The sequence below is a fragment of the Varanus komodoensis genome, unplaced genomic scaffold, assembly GCF_004798865.1.
Source record: "Varanus komodoensis strain SLA01 unplaced genomic scaffold, ASM479886v1 scaffold13_1, whole genome shotgun sequence".
NCBI lineage: Eukaryota > Metazoa > Chordata > Lepidosauria > Squamata > Varanidae > Varanus > Varanus komodoensis.
The window spans coordinates 9,632,351-9,654,044 of NW_025335408.1; the positions used below are offsets into that span (position 1 = coordinate 9,632,351).

Sequence of the window (21,694 nt, forward strand, 5' to 3'; positions counted from 1 at the left end):
CAAGACTTAAATTCACACCAAATGGACTTGTGCTGGCTGCCAGTCCATTTCCAGACCTAATTTAAAGTGTTGGTATTAACATTCAAAGCCCTAAATAGCTGGGGCCAAGGGTCATCAGGGTACCTGAAGGGTCATCTCTTCTCATATATACCTGCTTGTATTGAAAGATTATCTTCAAAAATCATTTTCTGGGAGCTCTTACTAATAGAAGTGTAGTAGCTGGCTGCTAAGAAGAGGGCCTTTGGTGGAATGAGCTGTCCAGAGAAGTTTGCCTTACATCCTCATTGTGGTACTTTTAGTGCCAAGGACCCTAACCTCCCAGACATTTTAGAGCCATTACCATATCTCAAATCTTTGCATTGTCACTAGATTTTATTTCGGTATATTTTGGTATGCTTTTGTTATGCATTTTGTTTGGTATTTATTTTTCAGGCTTTATATTAGTATTTTAAACTTTTGGATTATATATTAATTTGAGGTATTTTAGTTTTAATTGTTATGAAGAATCCTAGAAAGCATTGGTAGTGTAAGCATTAGATAGCTAGATAGACAGACAGACAGACAGACAGACAGAAATTACGTTCCATGAAATACATCATTATCTACCTTGAAAGTGACTTCTGCATCTGTGCCCTTCCTGATTCCCTCCCCTTTCTGGGCTCCCATATGGTTTGCTGAAACACATCTCAACTTCTTACAGGCATTTTCAAGAAACACTACCTATTGTGGAGCACAGGATGATGAGTATCGGGTGGAGGTTACAACACCTTTGCAACGGATTGACTTGTTCACACAGCAGTTCAACACCGCCTTGTTAACATCTATATCTGTGTTCACCAAACAAGACCTTACCATAGCAAATCTGGGTACATCTGAAGGCCGCTTCATGCAGGTAAGTCATACTATGATTTCTCATTCTTGCAACAGTCTCACCATTGTGGAAATGGTAATAGCTGAGAAGGAAGGAAACTTTCACTTTAATGGCAAAAATGCAGTAACCTGCAATGATGTCAAAAGAGGGTATAGATGCATATAGGCAAATGAGAATTAGAAGGAAAGGAAGTGGAACAAATCGTGATGCTAGTTTTTAAAAGTTGTACGATTTCACATCTTTAACTCTGTCAAAGTTAAGTTCCTAGCATGCCAGACTATTTACTATTTCTATTCTGACTAGCTATGGCTGCCCACCTTCCAGCACTCTTTCGCAGTTGTCCTCCTGAGAGCCAGATGTTTAGGATACTGCCTTAGTCACTGTCATATACCATTCTAATCTGGGATGTGGCCCTCAGTTTGGCATTATTCTGCATGTCGTCTTCCACATGTCACTCGGTGGCCAGTGCTTCTGCCTTCTTTCCTGGGTCATAAAGCAGCCTCTTGTGCAGATTCCAACTTCCTAAGTGCCATCAGTTCAGAAGTGCCAAAAAGCTCCTGTTATTTGCTTGATTTGCGCCAAAATTCCACCTCATGGGTTCAAGCAGTGAAATTAAATAATCCCTTTTATGGGAGGAATGGGATATACACATGAGTACATCATGGTACAATACTATAAGATGTGGTGTGTATAGTATGTATAGTATGACATAATTCTGCATTTAGAAGGAAGTGAAAGAAAATGGCCACTCTCCTGGTTTGTTCAATAGAAGGTCTAAGATACCACTTGTATATTTCCTAAGAAATAGATATTTAAGGCTTCATCTTTCTTAAAGTAGCTGCTTGTTTCCTCAACCAGCATATAATGGGCTAGTACTGAGGTGCTTGATTCTTACATACAAATTTTAGGTCATTACAAGAGAGCTTGAATTCTGTTTCAGACTCTGCAATGTAATCTTGAGGTTCAAAAAAGACAGCTGGCTACAGTAAATACTAGCAAAAAGATTAATCTCGTCTTGTATGGTCCGTCTTAGTCTCCTGCAAATTTTTCTGTACTTAACATCTTTTAATATCCACTATAAAAGAAGAAATAGTTAGATGTTTCTTCTTTATAACGGTCGTATTATTCATTCATGTATTGTGCCAGATCTTTTCACTCAGCATTTTGCCCCCATCACATGGAACGCTAAAGAATCTAACACAATACTTCCAGAGCACGTTTCCTTTTGTAAGGCCAGCCAAGGGATCAAAAGGAAAGCTATTGTCTGAAAGCTATTAACAGAAATATCCACATCCACTGAATTAAACTGGATTGGGTTACAGAGCAAAGTTATCTTCAAGATCATATTATAATAACCCAGCGTTTTGCCTGCACCACTGTTTTTCCCCCCTTTTGCTTGGACAGTCCTGGGGTCTTACACATTCAGCAATGCAGAACACATGGCCAGCCATTAATTCCTAGTAACAACATATCCCTGAAGCCACTTTGAATATAGTCTGCCTCGCAATACATTTTTAAGGGGTAGGAGAGTACAGGAAATGATAAGTCTCCAGGATACGGGTATTATAGTACTTTCAGAATGCAATAATGACTTAGACTTAATTATCTTTGTATAGCACAAGTAGTTGCCTAGGAAATGGTTTCTAATGTGTTCATTATCAAATTTCCTAATTTATATCAGAAGAGAAGCAAATTTGTATAGTAATGATGTGTACTATCTGATTTTCTGAATCACCTAGTTCAGGATCACACAGCAGTTACGTAATTAGGCAAATTAAATGTCCTGATGTTCAATTAGAAATTATTGATCTGGTTGATCTGGAAGCGTTCTGAAATATCGAATCATGTGCTTAGCATGGACAGAACTGTATAACCATTTTATTTATGTAGTACTGGAAATTACAGAGTTGAACCTCTCTGACTGTTGGACATGTGGTTGCCTATAAAACCTAGCTAAAATTTATGGACATTAAAGTTTTATTTTTCATTAGGACTTAGAATTAACTGTATACAGACTAGCTTAGCAGCAGAAACATGAATATTTCTTCAGGAATATATTCCTCTGTATTTATTATGTTTATTCTCCAGGAAGTATGCATAGGATTGCACTACTTAGATAGTTCTGCTGACCTTTATCATGTATTTTATGAATTGCAAAGGAGACCTCCAATTACCTTCAGTGATCATTTCCCTTCTGCCCCATTCCTTCCTGTGCAAATCACTACCCGTAATGTAAGGATTTGATGAGATCAGTAGAATGTCTGTTTGAGTGCAGATAGTTTACATCTGTACTCTAAAGTTTTCCTTGATCACACAGTAAAGGTGCCAAAGCCTTTCCTAGCAGTACTCCCAGACCCTTAACTTATGAGACAAGCAGAAATTCTTCCAGTATTTCTTTTTATTGCCTTATTCTTCACAGGATTATATACTGGTTCCCAGTAAAACATCAAAGGCGTTAACAATAATAATAAAACAATCATATAACAATAAAAATACAATCCAATATTCTCCAGTTGGTAATCAACTGAATCGCTACCTGATAATAAAATTAAACTGGCTGGCTCACAACATGCGGAAAGGCTGCAGGAAGAGATAAGTCGTAAGCAGACATCTAAAAATCAAAGGCACCTGTCTAAAATGAATAGGGAGCACAGTCAAGAGAGTAGGCACTGCAACACGAAAAGCCCTGCTACAGGTACTCCTGAGACAAAACTCAGTAGCCAACTGCACCACCAGGAGTGTCCCTTCCAAGTACTACATGGCCCATTGTCACATCCGCATACCAGGAAAAATTTCACCGGCAGAATTTCCGTGTGGCAAGCAACTGCAAACATCCCTGCGGTTCCAGTAGGAAAGAGGTTAGCAGTTGTACTGCACAGTCTATGGCAGCAGGAAGTGAGTAAGGAAAACCGGCTTTGAACCACTTTGAAGTTGGTAGTGGTTTAATATATGAGTAGTCCAAATGTCACATGGTTTACTGATTAATCCCAACTTTTGATTGGTCAATCAAAATTTGGAGAAAGCTGGTTTTCTGTTTTCAAATAAATAAAACTCCCCCATACCCAATATTCTTATAAAAATCAATAGTATACAGTGATAGAAACTTAATCAGACCATGTCAAAATATGTAGCTCTGGCCACAATCTTGGTCTCTTAAGATTTGTGTATGGTATTGTAACAGGTGCCCTTTTCAGTTCCTACTCTTTATTTTGGTTTGAAGATCAAACCACTTTATCAGCTGGAAAGAGAAGGTTGATAAACTCTACACCAACTGTGGCAGGCATTTAAGTATTAGACTTGGAAATAGGTTAAGAGTGCCGATTGCAATCTCCTTCCTTAAAAAAGAAAAAAAAGTGAGTGAGGATATGCATGGGGAAGGGAGGGCATATACTCTGCCCCATAAGAACACTGCCAGCCAAGTCACACACACCATTGTTTTGGCTATCCCAAAAGTGCTAAACTTTGTGTAAGTCCCCAAATATCCCTAGCTTCAGTGTTCATTAAATATTATTGAGTTTCTGTTACAAAACAGGACTGCTAATAATTTTTATCAAGACAGCTGCTACACATGACAAAGAAAAGAAAAAATGTTTTACTTCCTCCCTAGGCTGTATGACAAGCTTACTGCAAGCTTTTTGACCAACCCCCCACCCAAAGAGTCTGCAGCTGTTTCTGCCTCTTACTATTGTGTCTGTTTTTGGTGTATGGCTGGGAATGAAGACTCTTAAGTACAGCTGTTGGGTGCTAAGTGAATCGGGTGTTTCTCAGTTGCTGTTTGGTTAGAAAGAATAATGCTGTCACAACTTGCAATGTCATGGATATAAAGCTGCATTCTCAGTGGGTTAAAACTGGTCATGGTCCATTGGATTTATGGGAGCTATATTGACTTGCACCAGAATTTACTTATAACATTGTTTTCAGTCGGTTACTTTGTCATTTAAAAATTGCATAATAAATCTGCCAATGACCATGTTTGGACTTACTAGGTTCCAATTTCGTAAACCAGATCCTCACCTATTAACCTGGTTTGTTAAATGACACTAAGCCAGATTCCCCTGGTTTGGCTGTAACAGAGAATCTTGGCATACCACCACTCAAAAACCTGGGTGTCTTGTGAGAAGGGTTGGGATGAAGTACAGGATGAGTGCACAGACATGGAGTTCATCCATGGCTTCATAAGGGATGTGCTGGAATCTAATATACTTTATCTCAATGATCTGCTATTGATCTCAGAAATCTCTGACTTACTAGAAATCCCAAATGTATTACAGATTTAGGGGAGAATTTTGGAGCATGAGGAACTTGACTGCTAGTCATAAGGCAAACATCACTGGAATCAACCTAATTAGTGGCTCAATTATTTTAATTTGGTTAAGGTGGGCATAGTTGTACTTCGTGTAAGCTGGTCAGACTCCTATCCTTGGAGAATAGTATTGTAACATTTGAAGTTCTTTTCATGCAACTTCTGTGACTCACTCAGAGCAAAATCCATAGCAACTTCTACAACTTCTCCACCAACCTCAGCATCATGCCCAGATAATTCCTCAAGCAACTGAGCAGATAAAGTACCAAACCCAATGCAATACAGTCATTTCAGCAGCACTTAACTAGATCCTGCTAGTTCATGACTGGTAACTGTTGCAGACATGGGCATGAGTAACTTGTAACTGCATGAGACACCTGTCAGTAGGAAGATGGTAATGCATATAGGAACAGGAATATAATCTGAGGCGTTCAATATTTGTAACATGTCATCCTTCCCTTACAGACTGACTTTGGTTTGCCTCACCTTATTAATGAAAAGAGACAGTCTTACTTTCTTTTTTATATGTTTCTCCAGTATTCAGAATGATAGAGCACTTGACCTTCTGAGAATTTTGATAATACAAAATTAAATTATATTGTTGGCCATTGTACTCCGGTGGAAGGATAAATAATTGTAAGCATTCCAAATCCAAAACAGTATACAGTAGACCAGCCTATCTTTTCCTTCGAACTCACCTCATAATTAAAAATCACAGAAGTGCCAAACCTTCCTGTAACTTAAGGTACCAAAAGCACGTCCCTTCATTGGACTGTTGTTCCAGAAACTTTTTGTTCAATGAGATTCTTATGAGACTACAACCTCATAATATTGCATTTTATATTCACTAGAGCACATTGTTTCTTTTTATGCTACTTGACCTAGAAAAATCAGGCACTTGTAAGTTTTTAAATTGACCTCTCAAAGTATTTTAACAAGAAGAGTGCCCAAGCAGCAGTTGCCCAAGCCCAAGTTAAGACCTCAGCACTACAGAGATGGTTTGTGGAAAGCATTCTAACATAATAAGATGGTTTATAATGGGAAGCCTGCCAGGTTGATTGCAGTAGCCTTCCAACCTGGGTAGATGGTGTAGGGGAGTACATTACGGGCTGCTCTTACCTCTACAGCAAAGATCAAATTTGCAACTTCAACCCTGATTCTAAATTCTCCTTCTGCAGTGCTTCTACATTACAAAACTGATACAGACAGTCTTGTGGAAAAGACCAGGGAGTGGGGTGGGGAGATGGCCACGTTCATGGTCACAACCCAATGCGGAGTTAGTGACCTGAGTCTAAATTTTTATGAAATTTTTGTTCACGACCTGATTTGGTCATGAACTGAGGTGTTCGTGAGCCGAGGTACCACTGTATCTTGTCCGGATTTCCGCCTTGATTTTCAAGGAACTACAGGATAGCTTTCCAGACTTCAGTGATAATATAAGAAATAAAAGAAAGGGAAAAATCACAGTTAATCATGCCTACAAGAACAATTTTGTGAGAATAGGGCTGGAATGAAAAGAAAATTTATGTAAATAGAGACCTGGAAAGAATGTTGTTGTTAGTCGCAAAGTCGTGTCTGACCCATCATGAACCCATGGACAACATTCCTCCAGGCCTTCCTGTCCTCCACCATCCTCCGGAGTCCACTTAAGCTCATGCCAACTGCTTCGGTGACTCCATCTAGCCACCTCATTCTCTGCCGTCCCCTTCTTCTTTTGTCGTCAATTGTTCCCAGGATTAGGCTCTTCTCCAATGAGTCCTTCCTTCTCGTTAGGTGGCCAAAGTATTTGAGTTTCATCTTCAGCATCTGGCCTTCTAAAGAGCAGTCAGGGTTGATCTCCTTTAAGACTGACTGGTTTGATCGCCTTGCAGTCCAAGGGACTCTCAGGAGTCTCCTCCAGCACCACAATTCAAAGGCCTCAATTCTTCGGTGCTCAGCCTTCCTTATGGTCCAGCCTTCACAGCCATACATTGCAACTGAGGAAATCATAGCCTTGACTTTTGTTGGCAGGGTGATGTCTCTGCTTTTTAGTAAGGTGTCTAGATTTGCCATAGCTTTCCTCCCCAGGAGCAAGCGTCTTTTAATTTCTTGGCTGCAGTCCCCATCTGCGGTGATCTTGGAGCCCAGGAAAATAAAATCTGTCACTACCTCTATTTCTTCCCCATCTATTTGCCAGGAAGTGAGAGGACCAGATGCCATGATCTTAGTTTTCTTAATGTTGAGTTTCAAGCCAACTTTTGCACTCTCCTCCTTCACCAGCATCAAGAGGCTCTTTAGTACCTCTTCACTTACTGCCATTAGAGTGATATCATCTGCATATCTGTGGTTGTTGATATTTCTCCTGGCAATCTTAATTCCAACTGGTGATTCATCTAGCCCTGCCTTTCTCATGATGTGCTCTGCATATAAGTTAAATAGGCAGGGCGACAGTATACAGCCTTGCCGAACTCCTTTCTCAATTTTGAACCAATCAGTGGTTCCGTGTCCAGTTCTCACTGTTGCTTCTTGACCCGCATATAGGTTTCTCAAGAAATAAGATGGTCTGGTACTCCCATCTCTTTAAGAACTTGCCACAATTTGTTGTGATCCATACAATCAAAGGCTTTAGCATAGTCAATGAAGCAGAAGTAGATGTTTTTCTGGAACTCCCTAGTTTACTCCATGATCCAGCATATGTTGGCAATTTGATCTCTAGTTCCTCTCCCTCTTCAAAATCCTGCCTGTACTTCTGGTAGTTCTTGGTCCACATACTGCTGGAGCCTAGTTTGTAGGATTTTGAACATCACTTTGCTAGCATGTGAAATGAGTGCAATGGTGTGGTAGTTTGAACATTCTTTGGCATTGCCCTTCTTTGGGATCGGAATGTAAACTGACTTTTTCCAATTCTGTGGCCACTGTTGAGTTTTCCAAATTTGCTGGCATATTGAGTATAGCACTTTTACTGCATCATCTTTTAGGATTTTGAATAGCTCAGCTGGAATGATAAGGACATCATTTTTTGGTGTTATTTCTAGAAGGTGTTGCAGGCCTTCATAGAACTGGTCAACTTCAGCCTCTTCAGCACCAGTGGTTGGGGCATAAACTTGGACTACTGTGATGTTGAATGGTTTGCCTTGGATTCGGACTGAGATCATTCTGTCATTTTGGAGATTGTATCCCAGTACTGCTTTTCCTATTCTTTTATTGACTATGAAGGCTACTCCATTTCTTCTGAGGGATTCTTGCCCACAGTAGTATACTTGATGGTCTTCCAAATTAAATTCACCAATTCCTGTCCATTTTACTTCACTGATTCCTAATATGTTGATGTTCAGTCTTGTCATCTCTTGTTTGACCATGTCCAGCTTGCCTTGATTCAGGTTCCTATGGAGTATAGATCTTTACAGCATCAGACTCTCCTTTCACCACCAGATACATTGGCAACTGTGTCCTTTCGGCTTTGACCCAGTCGCTTCATTCTTTCTGGCACTACTAGTACTAGCCCTCTGCTCTTCCCCTGTAGCATATTGGACACCTTCTGACCTGAGGGGCTCATCTTCCGGTGTCATATCTCTGGAAAGAATACGTACATTTACATTATTATATTATTGCTTGACTAACTTTACACATGTCAATAACGTTATTGCTAGAGTGAAATTTATTAAATGCTAAGGTCTTTTAACTTGAATTGTCTTAGCTCTGTATACTGTAAATATAATGGTAGCAAACTTAATTCATGAGTGGCATTCCCTGAAAGGCAATCAAACAATCATATAGGTTTGGGGTATGTTATGGGGAAAATATTTGAAGAAAATTAAAAGCTGGAACCTGCTGACTGTTTCGAGATAATTCTTCATTCTAATGTTTTTTACAAATGGAAGAGGTTACATTCTTCAAAGTAGATCTACTATATTCAATGGGTTAGTATATAGTGATATACAGTATTTTAAAAGATCTACATGTGTCTCTTTTTTACAAGGATATGCTATGTCATACAATAAAGTTGACTTTTGGCATTTATGTTCTGCATAATGGCTTACACCTGCCAGACAACTGTGGAAAACTAACAAGGCAAAGCTTGAGTTAGATTCAAGCAAGTCCCTTGTTTTTGTAGAAAGCATCTTGAGATGCATACCCAAGAACGCCATTTTCATCGTCACTGTGGATCCCTGCTGTTTTAAAAAGTCACGGCAAGCATTGTTCTTGAAATAAATACAATCTTAATATGCAGTCTTCTGTGTTGTTTAACTGATGGTTGAGACTTCTGATTGTATATCAGGATCAATTGATGAAAATTAAAATGCAAGAAAGAATTTATCTGGTCTTGCACTCCAGGCTGTTTACTCATTTCCAGTATAAATGGAACATTAATCTCTTGATCTTGTGTCTTCAGTACTTGCAATCTCCATAGACAGCAATTATTAAAATATTCTGAGTTGCTGTGGAAAGCCTCTGTGACATTTGTCTGTGACTATAGATTAGTGTCAGAACTCATCTTTCAGCAGTGCCAGGATTATAAATCTAATTTGGCCACGTAATCAAGAAAGTTTGGTATGTATTGCTGTTCAGTCTAGAGAATTTATTGTGAGGAAAAGAAAAGCAACCAGCACTGCCTGGGCTGGACATTTGGCAAGGTCTTCTTTGTAAAATTACTGCTGCCATTGCTTTGGGTCACCAATGCATTCTCTCCACTCCGTCTATGTTTATCTAAAGCTGGACCTGGCAACCACCTGGGCTGGAAGCCACTTGAGAACCCCCATGTATTACCCCTGAACTCATAGGAAGGAAGTATAAGATGCATATGTAGCAAATCACATGTAACCCTATTGTAAAATATCTTGGTTGCGGCATGAGTAAGATACGTGGCCATTCCTCCTACACGTGTTTCCAAAGAAGTTCTACCAGGTTATGGTAGGCTGGTCAATCCTTTACAGTGTGATGCTGTTAAAACTGGCACTGAATTCCCCTACTAGTGTGCGAGACGAAGCCCATGTTTGCAGGACTACTATCACTTAGTAAAGAAGAAGGACAGATGACGATTTTAGACTACTCCCATCTATCACATACCACTCTTAAGTACTATTCTAAAGGCCCATTGCTCAGTGAGAGGGCATATGCGCTGCATGTATAGGGTTGCATGCTGATTTTTTTGTATTTCTGATAAAATAGTATAAGGTAGCAAGGTAAGAAAGAGGTCTGCCAAAAAGTGTGGTGGCCCGCTGCCTGCCATAGACCAGCCATCCCAACCTGGTGCCATCCAGTTCCAGTGGCTCATTTTAACAATGTTGGCCAATGGTCGGAAATTAGGAGAGTTGGTAGTGCACAACATCTGGAGGGCACTACATTGGGAAGGGCTGGAGTGGGGAATGCTGCATTAGACCGACCATCTGATTTGGCGTGAGGCTGCTTTATAGTCCAAGAAATTCATCCCTAAGTGATGTTAGTATAAAACAGCAACAAAGATGGTTTCCTTCTAGGAGGGGACGCTTCCAGTTATCAGGCTAAGTAGACAGTGATAGTGATCAAAGATTTTCAATGAAAGCACCCAGGCCTTGGGACTATTTTGCTTTCCATAAATTTCATTTCAGGGGGTGTGGCCATGGCCTCAATGTAAGTTCTGGAATAGCAGTGGTAAGTCAATCAGCTGTACCTTTCACCAGCAGTAAAGAATTTCTTTAGTTTGAATTGCCAGGGCAAAGCTTGTTTACTTGCTGTGAATTCCTGCTTCAACAAAAGTGAATCTTTGTTGAAGCACTAGGCAGCTTTCTCCATGGAAACAGGACCAAATGCTTCTGGCATTATTTTGTGGATGTGTCCTGGAAGCACTGTAAGGGTTAACACTGTTGCTCAGTTAAGAAATAACATTTGGCAATAGGAGGAAACCCAAATGAATGATAGAAGAGCATTCTTGGCATTTTGTAGCAGTGGGCATTCAAGAGAAAACACAGCTAATGATCCACGATAAAGGTATTTGCAGCTGTGGACCTACCTCTCCCTAGTGCCAACATTAAACTGTTTTTTCAAGCAGCTTTCCAATTTATTCTTTTTTTAAATTCTTCTGGCCACAAAACCAGGACATATTTGAAATATATATTTAACAGACATGCCATTTAAAATTATGCATCTTGATATAATTATTTCTCTTTTTATTCTCTCTGTCAGACAAAATCCACCGAGCAAGCTTGTAACAAGATTTGCTCAGAAACATGCCACTGAAACTAAAATTATCGGTCACTGGATTACACACATGTGGCAATAGCAATGGCAGTCTTTTCAAAAATTTATTTATTTTTTTTTGTAAGAAATTTTATTAAGGTTTTAAAACTTAAAATTTATTTTAGAGTAATTTCAGTGGACTTCAGTGAGATTCTACAGCATTTGTAAGCTATAATTCCAAATTTGGAATTCTGCTGTGCCATAGTTAACTTTTAACTGAATAATCAGAAACATCTGAATAACACCAGTTTGCTCTAAACCATTGCTGAATCTCTTTTTTATAGGTTTCTGTTCAGCTCTACTAGTTTGTCTGTTTAGAAGTAATGCCCACTGAGTTCATTGGGGTTTCTCCTAGGAAATTGTGTATAAAATTTCAGAGTTAGTTTGTGTTTTCTTGTTAAAATCTGTTAGCTGCCTTTTTTGCTCACAGTAATATGCACAAATTCAAAGATGATTTGGTTTTATATTTGGGTTTTGAACATCTACATACAAATGCAATAATTTGAAAGGGGGGATTAAAAGCAGCAGCACAAGCACCTAAATGTCTTTGGATTTTTCTTTCAAGTCCTCATTATCTGGTAAAGAAGATACAGTGGCAAAACCTGAAGAGTTCCCATAAGGAGATTCACTTTACTTCACAGATAGCAGATCCAATATCAGAGCTTCTCCTAGATATCTCAAAGCCTGGGCAAACTTGCACAAAAGAAGTTTCTGTGCTAACTTTGGACCAAACTATTTAAGGCTTCCAAATTTATAATCAGTGCTTTTTAATTGATGGCAATGTTCTGCATGAGCTGAAGCTTTTGAAAAACATTCAAAGGCAATGAAGCACATTGTAATCACAATGCAATCTAGAGCCTACCAAAGTATGACAGAAAATGTTAAGATAAGTACAACTTACCATGGATAGTGTTACACTGAATTGAAACTTTAGCTTGTGTAGAACACCTTTTGATACATTTATTGTATGGTACTGCTGCTACTAAACTCATGCTGTATGGATTTAAGGCCCAGTATCTATCATCTTATATTTGGGAACCAAATTGCAGAAGATTCAGGACAGAATCACTCAGCGTTTTCCTTTTTAATGAAGCACGGCTGCAAGGAGACAGCCACTTTGATTGGAACAATAGTATTGTGGGCATCCCTCTTCTTCCTGTGCCATTTTCTCAATCAAATTAGCTCTTCCCCACCTTCCCAGCTGTTGTTTTGCTCTAAGGATGGAAAAATACATGCTCAGTTTCCTGCTAAAGGCTGAATGACAGCCAAGATGGAGAATAAGTCCAGAAAAAAGGGGTTAACAGTATAATCCTAGATATGTCTACTCTCAGGTAAGTCTATCTGAGCCCCATGGAGCTTACTCTAAGGTAAATAGATACAGAATTTAAGCCCAGATTTCTCTCTAACTTCCTGGCACTGCATTTCATCAAGAGAGAAAATGTGAAATCTATTTCTAACAGTGTAGCAGTTTGCAGACCGATAATTGGAGATCAAGTGCAGTGGGTAATATAAATATAAATGGTTTGTTTTTAATGTTTCTTTTTTAGATAGTGATTTCTCGTTCAGAACGCACAATGCCATATGTGAATTTCCACCTAGATTCCCAACCTGTTTCTCCAGTAGTTATAATTGAGAATTCACCAGGCAGCAGTGGCTATACCCTGGTCGTCACCGGAAAGAAGGTACATAATTCATGATTCTTTGTTTTGCTGATAATATGTTCTTGTGGGAGCAGCCTTATATAAGGATTGCTCCTATTGTCAACCACTATGCAAACTCCAGTTTTGATTTTTTCTTGACTCTCACAGGGTGAGGCTTGAAGGTAATTTGTCCATTTTACAAAGGGAGAACTAAGAAAAAGTCTAACATGTTGATCACCAAACAGGCTGAGCTGGGTCTTGAACACCAACCCATTAAGTCCAAATCTAAAGGGCATTTTTATAATCACTGCTAAGCACATGTCCACCTTTTCTGGCTTCTGAATACTATAGACTTTCTGGACAGTGCACTGTGGCTGCTTGTAATCTCCTGAATTTGGAAGTTTATACGCACCCAGTGGAGGACAGGAAGTGTATGGAGATGAAGGTTTTGGTGTTTTGCCCCAGAACATGAGGAGAGGAAGTCCAGGAGCCACTAGGATACTAGATATACAAGCAGAGACTGTTTCATCCCTGCCCCACAGAGCCCCAAAATACCATCTCTAAGGTTGCTTTTGCAAGCTTACACCTGCAGCCAGCACAGCTCTTTCTGCACCAGCCGTGAGGACAGAGGGAGCGTGCTTAGAATTGAAAGTCCCAGTCCGACCTCAGAACAAGTTTCTGAGGTTGAAGCTGGGACGCTTAAGTTTTCCTATGGCTGTCTAGATTCTGTCTTGCAATCATAGGATTGCACCTTCAGGCTTGACTCAGGTCTACACTATTGATATCTGCACCATAAATGCTTTACATCTGAATATAAAAGTGAAATGATCTAAGTGTTATTTGTGAAATCGGCTTGAAACTGCCTGCACTGACCCAGTGACCAGTAACTGTGGTGCTTATTTGATGCACTCTCTGACATTCTAATTATACTTCTTGTGTAGCCTTTCCAGACTCTCCTGCATGTTATTTGTTTCCTGAAATGTTTTGTGTGTTTGTTTTTGGTCTAAGGAAACAAGTCAATGAATATTGAGCATTGTTTGAACAGGAGAGCTGTGATACAAACCACCAAAGAGAGGAAATACAAATGTAGGGTTGACACCTTTTATTTTTCTTCAGAGCAAGCTGTTGAGACCAGAAATGCTCAATGACTAAGTAAAAGAATGGTGTTCAGCATTTCCTGGTCTTTGTTGATTTATATAAGGCTTAAATGGCATCAAGCATGTCTTATACTCGAAATGTAGCTTAAAGGTGATCTAGCACTTCTTGACAACTGTTTTGCCCCATCCTTTTAGGAACTTCAGTTCCTAATTGATAAGAATCCAGCATTATCCTTGCTTTACAGGTGAATACCTGCAGATAAAATGGTCACCGCTTGCCACATAAAACTGGGCCATGGGCTGACTTGGGTTATTAGGGATGCAATAACTGAAGGTTTCTGTTCTTTGTAAAGAAGGTATTAATTCAAGTTTTTAATCAGTAGCTTCAGTCTTCAATTAATTAAATTCAAAAAACAGTTAATTCAGGGTGTTTTTAAACTCATTCCCTTGTTCACTGTCTTAGGAGATGAGTAAGTAACAACTGCTTTCAGGTAACCCTGCTGTTTGCAAAGCTCATTAATCTGAAGGTTAATGTAAATGTTTTTCTGCTTGTTTCTGTGCCTGTGTTTCTCTGTCTCTCACACATGTTCTCTGTACATACACTTCACATGTGCTTTGGTAGAAACTCGTTGAAATGCTTACATGGTTAAGCAGTTCAGTTTTACATTTAGACAAAACAGACCTTTTTTTCCCTCATCCACCTGTTACTTCCTTGCCTCCAAGCATCCACATGAGGATGTAATTTTCCTTAAAGTGAAGGAGTTTAGAAGCAGATCATATTGACCAAGACTTCTAGATCTATGCATACAAAAATTTTGCATGCATAGTTCTTTAAGGATTGAAGTCAATGTTCTATGTCCTCCAGAAAATGGATTTCTCGGGCCTCTCCTGCAGTTTCTGGAGGGTTGAAGGGCTCTTCTGAACAGATTTGGGAAATGTTTGGTGGGGAGCAAGCCTGCTGCATGAGTAGAAATGAAGTTGCATGTTGTTGGACAGAGCCCTAAGAATATTACACTCCTGTATAGATGCTGGTGGTGTAACACACTTGCCAGGCAAGCTACACAAACTGGTAGAGAAGGAGGGCACATCTCTTCCACCACACAAAGCACTGAAGATCTTGTAAAGATATCATCCCATTCAGACTTCTCATTGCATTGATCCTTCCCAACTTATAAACCAACTGGGAGGCTGAATGTAAGAGATCCTTTGTATACCTTATGGTCACAAGTATTCTTTCATCCTTGGGATTCAGCTAATTCACTTTTTTTAGATCTCTATTATCTATAGGAATAGTGAATTGTTTTGGAATGATGGCTTTGTCATTGTCCCCTCATCAGATAACCAAGATCCCATTAAGTGGGCCAGGGTGTTCTCACTTCAGTACCTGCAGCCAATGTCTCCTGTCACCTTCCTTCATGAACTGTGGCTGGTGTGACGATCGGTGTGTGTGGTCATGGGAGTGCAGCACAGGAGGGTGGACCCAGGACACGTGCTCACCCAAAATCTCTGAGGTAAAACAGTATTTTTCTTGTGCCAATTGAACCTTTCTGTAGCGAATAATATCTGTACCTCTTCCAAATACTGTGTTTGGTTGGTATAGCGATAAGTGTGTACTAAGCTAGGCAAACCCTTATTTCCTCCTTAGAGGGACTCTTGCCAAGAGAGATGCAGCAACTTGCCAGTTCAGCATGGTGTGAGGGCTGGAGGGAGCCAGAGAAAATGATTGCAGGGGGCCAGATGTGGTCCATGGGCTGCCAACTGGCCGTCTTTGCTGTAAACTTCCTTTTCGCTAATTAACTTTTCTCGAATTGTTTGGAAACTGCCTGCTTTCATTCTGTGGAACACCATTGCAACAGGAAAGTGAGGGCCAAAGTAAACATGACAGTGGGAAATCTATGCTTCCATCTCCTTTGTGTGCCTTATGTCCTGAAGGTAACAGGATCAATAAACCCCACCAATCAAATAGGGGCCGCAGCATTACATGTATGTGCTTGTGAACTCTCACCCCACCCATTTGCCCAATACACATCCCACCACTTGCAAAGCTTTTGCTTGCCCCATAAGGAGAAAAAAATTCATAAGCCTAGAAGTCCTTTCTCAAGTTTCACCTAAACAAGAATCCCAGGAACTTGGGAAAGGGCTGATAGAGAGGTTTTCAAGGCTTTGCCCTGAGATTTGCTGTCAGGGTAAAACTGGGAAAGTGTTCAGGCAAGCCAGTTTTACCTTATTATAGCTTTCATCCCTGTAAACTAACTCCTTTGGCCAAAGTTACAAATAGGGGAATAGGTCAGGCATCGCATGGCTTGTGGTCTTTTCTCATGGCAGTTCTGGACTCGCAAGTAGGTACACCCTCAAATCTGTTTCACCTAGAAAGAGTGGAGTGAGTTGTTCATTCCTGATAAAAACATTTGTTTAAAGTGGATTTCTTCCCTATTTTGTAAGGCTTATTTTAAAAAAAGCTGTAAAAATGTAAGTAAAAGCCTGGCTAAATGTAGAGCTTTCCCTCATGGGAGCCTTATAACAGAGCTGTCAATTCCAGAGACAATAGTGGAGTCGAATGCATTCTTTAAAAAAACTCCCTTTTTCCTTTATTGTCGCCCAGTAACTAAAGAGAGCCTGCACAGATGCCCTTGGGAGAGGGGATGACGAGAAGAGGTGTTCAGCTAGAAAAAAGTTCATAAATACAGAAGTGAACAAGAATAAAATTGCTTAAATTAGAAAAGAACCTAGTAGCCTATTGCTGTTTTCATTTAGCTATGGTCATTGGAAGATTTGTACAGGCTGCCTCTACATTTAACCAAATCATTTTGCATTAAGTGTGACATAATTATGAAGGTCTCAGTTTACAGAATGGCCATGGCATTTGCAATCCCACAGATACGTGCACCAGCCACTTAGACTAAAACTTATTTGTCTCTGCTGCAAACCTGATGAAGAGAAATAAATCTTGTAAGTTGCACTTGTAAGTTATAAAACTACTGTAAGCTATTTCAAAACAAAAGGAAGGAAGGAAGGAAGGAAGGAAGGAAGGAAGGAAGGAAGGAAGGAAAACACATGGTGTCAGGATGTAATAGAATCGTGGTAAATATAGCTATTGTAATGGGTTACAGTTCAGTTATGAATTCAGGAATGATTGGTGAGCAGCCCTTTCGCTGTCATGAGCTCCAAAGTTATGTACAGATGCACAGTACAGAGGGAGATCCATCTCCCCTGAAAGGGAGCACTTGCTGTCACTTTAAGCAAGCACATACATCCTAAATGGGGGTAGAAGGCAGGCTTTAAATAACTTTTAAATTATGAAGTCTGATTCATAGTTACATTAGGCCTCTTAGGTAGTTCATAGAGTGTAAAAGGGCCTTAAAGTGAATGTAAATCATATTTAAAACTACATTAAAGCCCCTTTCCCCTGGCAGGGCAAGGGTAAGAGGCCCTCGTGTGGCTGAAATGTCATGGTGTGATGAGTCTGCAAGCCCATCATGGAATTGTTCAGAGCCATCCTGCATGGCTTGTTTGTGACCAGACGAAAACATATTATTGCTGTATTTCATAATGTGTGAAATAACTTTAAAGTTCCGCTTGGAGGAGGCACTAACTTCAGCCCATTCCCATTGTCACCATAATGGCAGTTTTTAAAATCGAGACCACAGAGTCCAGTTACTGATAAATAATTTTGTGAAGATAGTGAATGTAAAAATTTTTTCCTCAAGTGTGCAAGTGGATTGATTTAAAGCCTGAGTTCATTTGCTGAATAAATTATTTTTAAAAATGTAATGAATATTATTCTCTGGCAAAGATAAATCATAAAATATCCTAATAGCTTGCACCATAGCATGTGCAAGTTTATGAAATTTGTTTCTAAGAGCAAGAAATATAATGTAGCTGAGTGCCTGAATCTTTATGGTTGCTAGCTGCTAAGGCAGATTTCATGCTTTGCTGGACCATGACGGTTGGCATTACTACTAAAAATAAAAAAAGACTATTCATCTTTGGCCTAATGCTTTAAACTCATGCACATTAAATCTTACAGAGAACCGTAGGTTTGGCTTCTCCTCCTCCTCTTTTTTTCCTCGGTTACTGTCACATTAAAGAAAACCTCTTTTGTGTAATTTTTGCAATGGAATCTGAAAATCCTGTAATATGTAAAACCTTTTTAGAAGAACAGTGTGATTGAAAATATGTTCAAATACTCTGATGCGGAAATCAAAACATAAAATAGTAGTTGCATAGACCTGAGTCACTGCACGCTCACTATGTTGCCCTTACAGTGCAATCCTAAGCATATTTAGACTGAAAGATGCCCTACAACTCCCAGAATTCCCCAACCAGAATTCTTCAGGACATGTTTTCTGTCTAAACATGCATAGGACTATATGGTTAATGTTATATGAAAAGTTTCCATCATTCTTTATTTGGGTGGCCAGACACAAAACTACATTAGCAATGACTGCAATGGTTTTATCTCCAAAAGATCCAACCTATCAAAATAATTAGGATGTTGCCTTACAAATAGAAATGTATAATTAAGACAATTTGGACTAAAACTAACTTTTCCTTGAAACTTTTCCAGGATAGGAATACCTGTTTCACTTGCATTCAACAGCTATGCTTATTTGGCTTGGGAACTTAGTTGAAATGGCTTGCAATAATTGCTTATACCAATGAGAGAAAAAAATGATATGATTGTTACGACCTGCTATCCATTTGCTTAACTCTTGCCCTTGCTGATATAATACATATAATAGGGAGGAGTGTCCTGCTGGGTCCAGCAGAGGTAGTATATTCCCTCTCAAAAGAGGGGAAGAGTCCATAGTACAACTGCTCTTGTACTATGCAAACAAATATTGGCCAGTTAACATCTTGTTCCTGAGCAAGATGTTCAAATCGGCACTTGCCAGTCAAATCCAAAGTGCAGCTGAAATTAATTTTCTCGATCAATTTCAACTGGTTTTTGGTCACATGTGGGATGACAACTGTTGAGAGAGGAACAGGGGAAGAGCAATCCCATTGATTGTCTTGAATCTCTCAGTGGTTTTTGATGCCACCAACAATAGTATCCTTTTCAATAGACTTCTTGTGTTGGGCATTGGAGGTACTGTTTTTACTGCTCCTACTTGGATGGTCAATTCAGGAAGGTGGTGCTAGGCAGAATTGCCCTGTGCTTTGGCTTTGTCACAAGGTTGATTCTAAATCTCATGCTGTTTAATAACCACACAAAACTACTTTGTGAAGATATCTGGAGGTTTGGACTGAGCTATCACCAAAATGCTGATGATACCAAGTCCTTCATCAAATTCAGGTGAGGCAATGGATGGTCTAAATCCATGCCTGGGCAGATAGGGTACTGAATAAGGGTCAATAAACTGCAGTTTAATTCTGGCAAGGTGCTGAGATTGTTAGAGCGTGGATGATCTACCTTAGCTGAGGGTGTTCAGTGTCAGGAGTTTGCCTTTTTCTTAAGGATCAAATCCACAGTTTGGGATTGCTCTTGTATCTAGAGTTACATGTATGGTTGACCTGGTGAGGGGCTCTTTTTATCAGCTTAGACTGATATACTATCTGCCACCCTATCTTAACAAAGATAGTTATACCTTAGTTATTCACATCTTTGTTGGCTTCCAGTCTGATCTGGCGCTCCTGCAAAGTGTCTTAACCTCTAAATCTGCAAATAGCTTGAGACTATGTTACCTAAAGGATTGTGTTTACTCACATCTACCTACCTGGACCTTAAATTTGTCTTCAGGGGCCTTCAGAACAAAGTGTGGTAGATAACTTCTTGGGTTTGGCCCTTTCGGTAGTAGCACCATGCTTTCGGAATGTTCTTCAGGAGTGGCCCCTGGATTCATAACTACCTTCCACTTCATTGGAGCCCATGTGCCAGACTTGATTTCATATTGCTAGCATGCACATATGAACACACTTGCTAATTATCCTGGTAGAAATATACCACCACAGTGCCTGGGACAGCATATGTCGAGTTTCCTGCCAATGTTCAGTTCAGCCCAGCAACCTATACATGTGCTGTTCAAGGATGTAGAGGATATATTGTTTGATATCAATCTTGTTTGAAAAGCGAGAAAAAGCATCTGGGATAAAATTCCTACTTGATGCTCTTGCATAATGTAAGACATTGAGGAAATGTAACTGTATGCACAAAGATGACCCTGAAGGAGATTCCAAATGGGCTTCATTAACTGTTGGATTAGGTTCTTCAACCCCTTTTTCCCAGGAGCAATAATTTCACTATTATATGGTTCAATTTGTGCAGTGCTTCTAAATGCCTGCTTTTCCTGTAGCATTTCATTTCCTAAATCCTACTAGTATTAAGCCAAGGAGATAGCATTTAAAAGAAATATGCCAGTCTTACTGGATGTTCAAAGAGAACAGTAACCTGAGCATTTTATGAAAAAATGTTCTTTTAAGAGACAACATGAAAAGCAAAGTTCATGATGAAAGGCCCAACTGTGTTGCTTATTAAGAAATAAAATAACTGTTGCTATAAAAGATTAGACCAGAGACACTTTAGTAGGTTCCATCCCAAGCCTAAGTTAAGTCTTTTGTTCTCTGGCCACGGCTTCAGTGTTTGCAAAATTAGATGGCATTGTTAAAAGTCTGTGTAAACCCCAAAGCATTGTCAGATTTGTATTGACAGTGCCAGGCTGAATACCCTTCTCTGAAATTTGTGCAACCTCTATGGTATTCATACATTTTTCCCACCATTGTTACATTTACAGCACAATTTACAATATAAAGAAAACTGTTGGGGGCAGCAAGGGAGGGAAGAACATTTCCTTTTGAGATTGTCACTATGTTGCTGCAAGGTAGTTTATTTTTAACTTGAAATTTAGCAGTAACCAAATGGTGGCGACTCAGCCAAAGAAGTGTAGAAGCCATATTACATGTGTGGCTCCTGAGGCAATGATTGACTTGGACATCCTCCAAGTCATCCTCACGGAATCCTGCCTTTTCATCTAGTTGGTGAAAAAAGTTGCATCTTCAGTCTGATATTCATTTATTCAGCACCATGCTTCTAATAAAATAAGTACATTGTATTCTTCTATATGCCGCAAAAAAGACATAAAACACAAGCTAAAGGGGCATGTAAAAAAAGTATTACAATGCAGAGCTTGTTCAATACCCTTCACTCAATCATTCCACACTTTCTAGCACTGGCTGAATTATTTATGACTCCTGACTGAAGGGGCTCATACTATGATGAACGAAAGGTGAGGAACAATTAAAATGAAGGGTAGGTTACTCTCCAGCAGAAGAATTTATTTTTTGCCATTATTGTTTTCCTTAAAGGAAAAAAAAGCACTTCAAAGTCTATCACAAATCCTAAGCATGTTACTTTTTTCTTTTTAGATTCTTCCAAGTAGTGCAGCTTTTGATGGTGTAACAAGGCTGACCCTGTGTGGGTGGGACTTTGGATTCAGCAAAAATAATAAGTTCAGTTTAAAAAAAACATCAGTTCTTATTGGAGGACAGCGATGCACCCTGGATGTCAAAGCTAGTGACAAAAACAAGTAAGACAAGAATACTCTCTTTCTAAGCAAGTATTGTGATGAATACAGGCAACAAACAACCTGAG

General features: G+C 39.5%; 1 protein-coding gene across 1 annotated transcript in view; it reads left to right on the plus strand.

Annotated features, from left to right (window-relative positions):
- MET (MET proto-oncogene, receptor tyrosine kinase) overlaps nt 1–21,694 on the plus strand; it is a 108,648-nt gene that overhangs the window by 48,523 nt on the left and 38,431 nt on the right. Inside the window, exons 3-6 of the mRNA XM_044423084.1 lie at nt 701–892; nt 12,917–13,051; nt 15,444–15,617; nt 21,469–21,629. Coding sequence (XP_044279019.1) covers nt 701–892; nt 12,917–13,051; nt 15,444–15,617; nt 21,469–21,629 — 662 coding nt within the window. The remainder of the gene's footprint in view (nt 1–700; nt 893–12,916; nt 13,052–15,443; nt 15,618–21,468; nt 21,630–21,694) is intronic.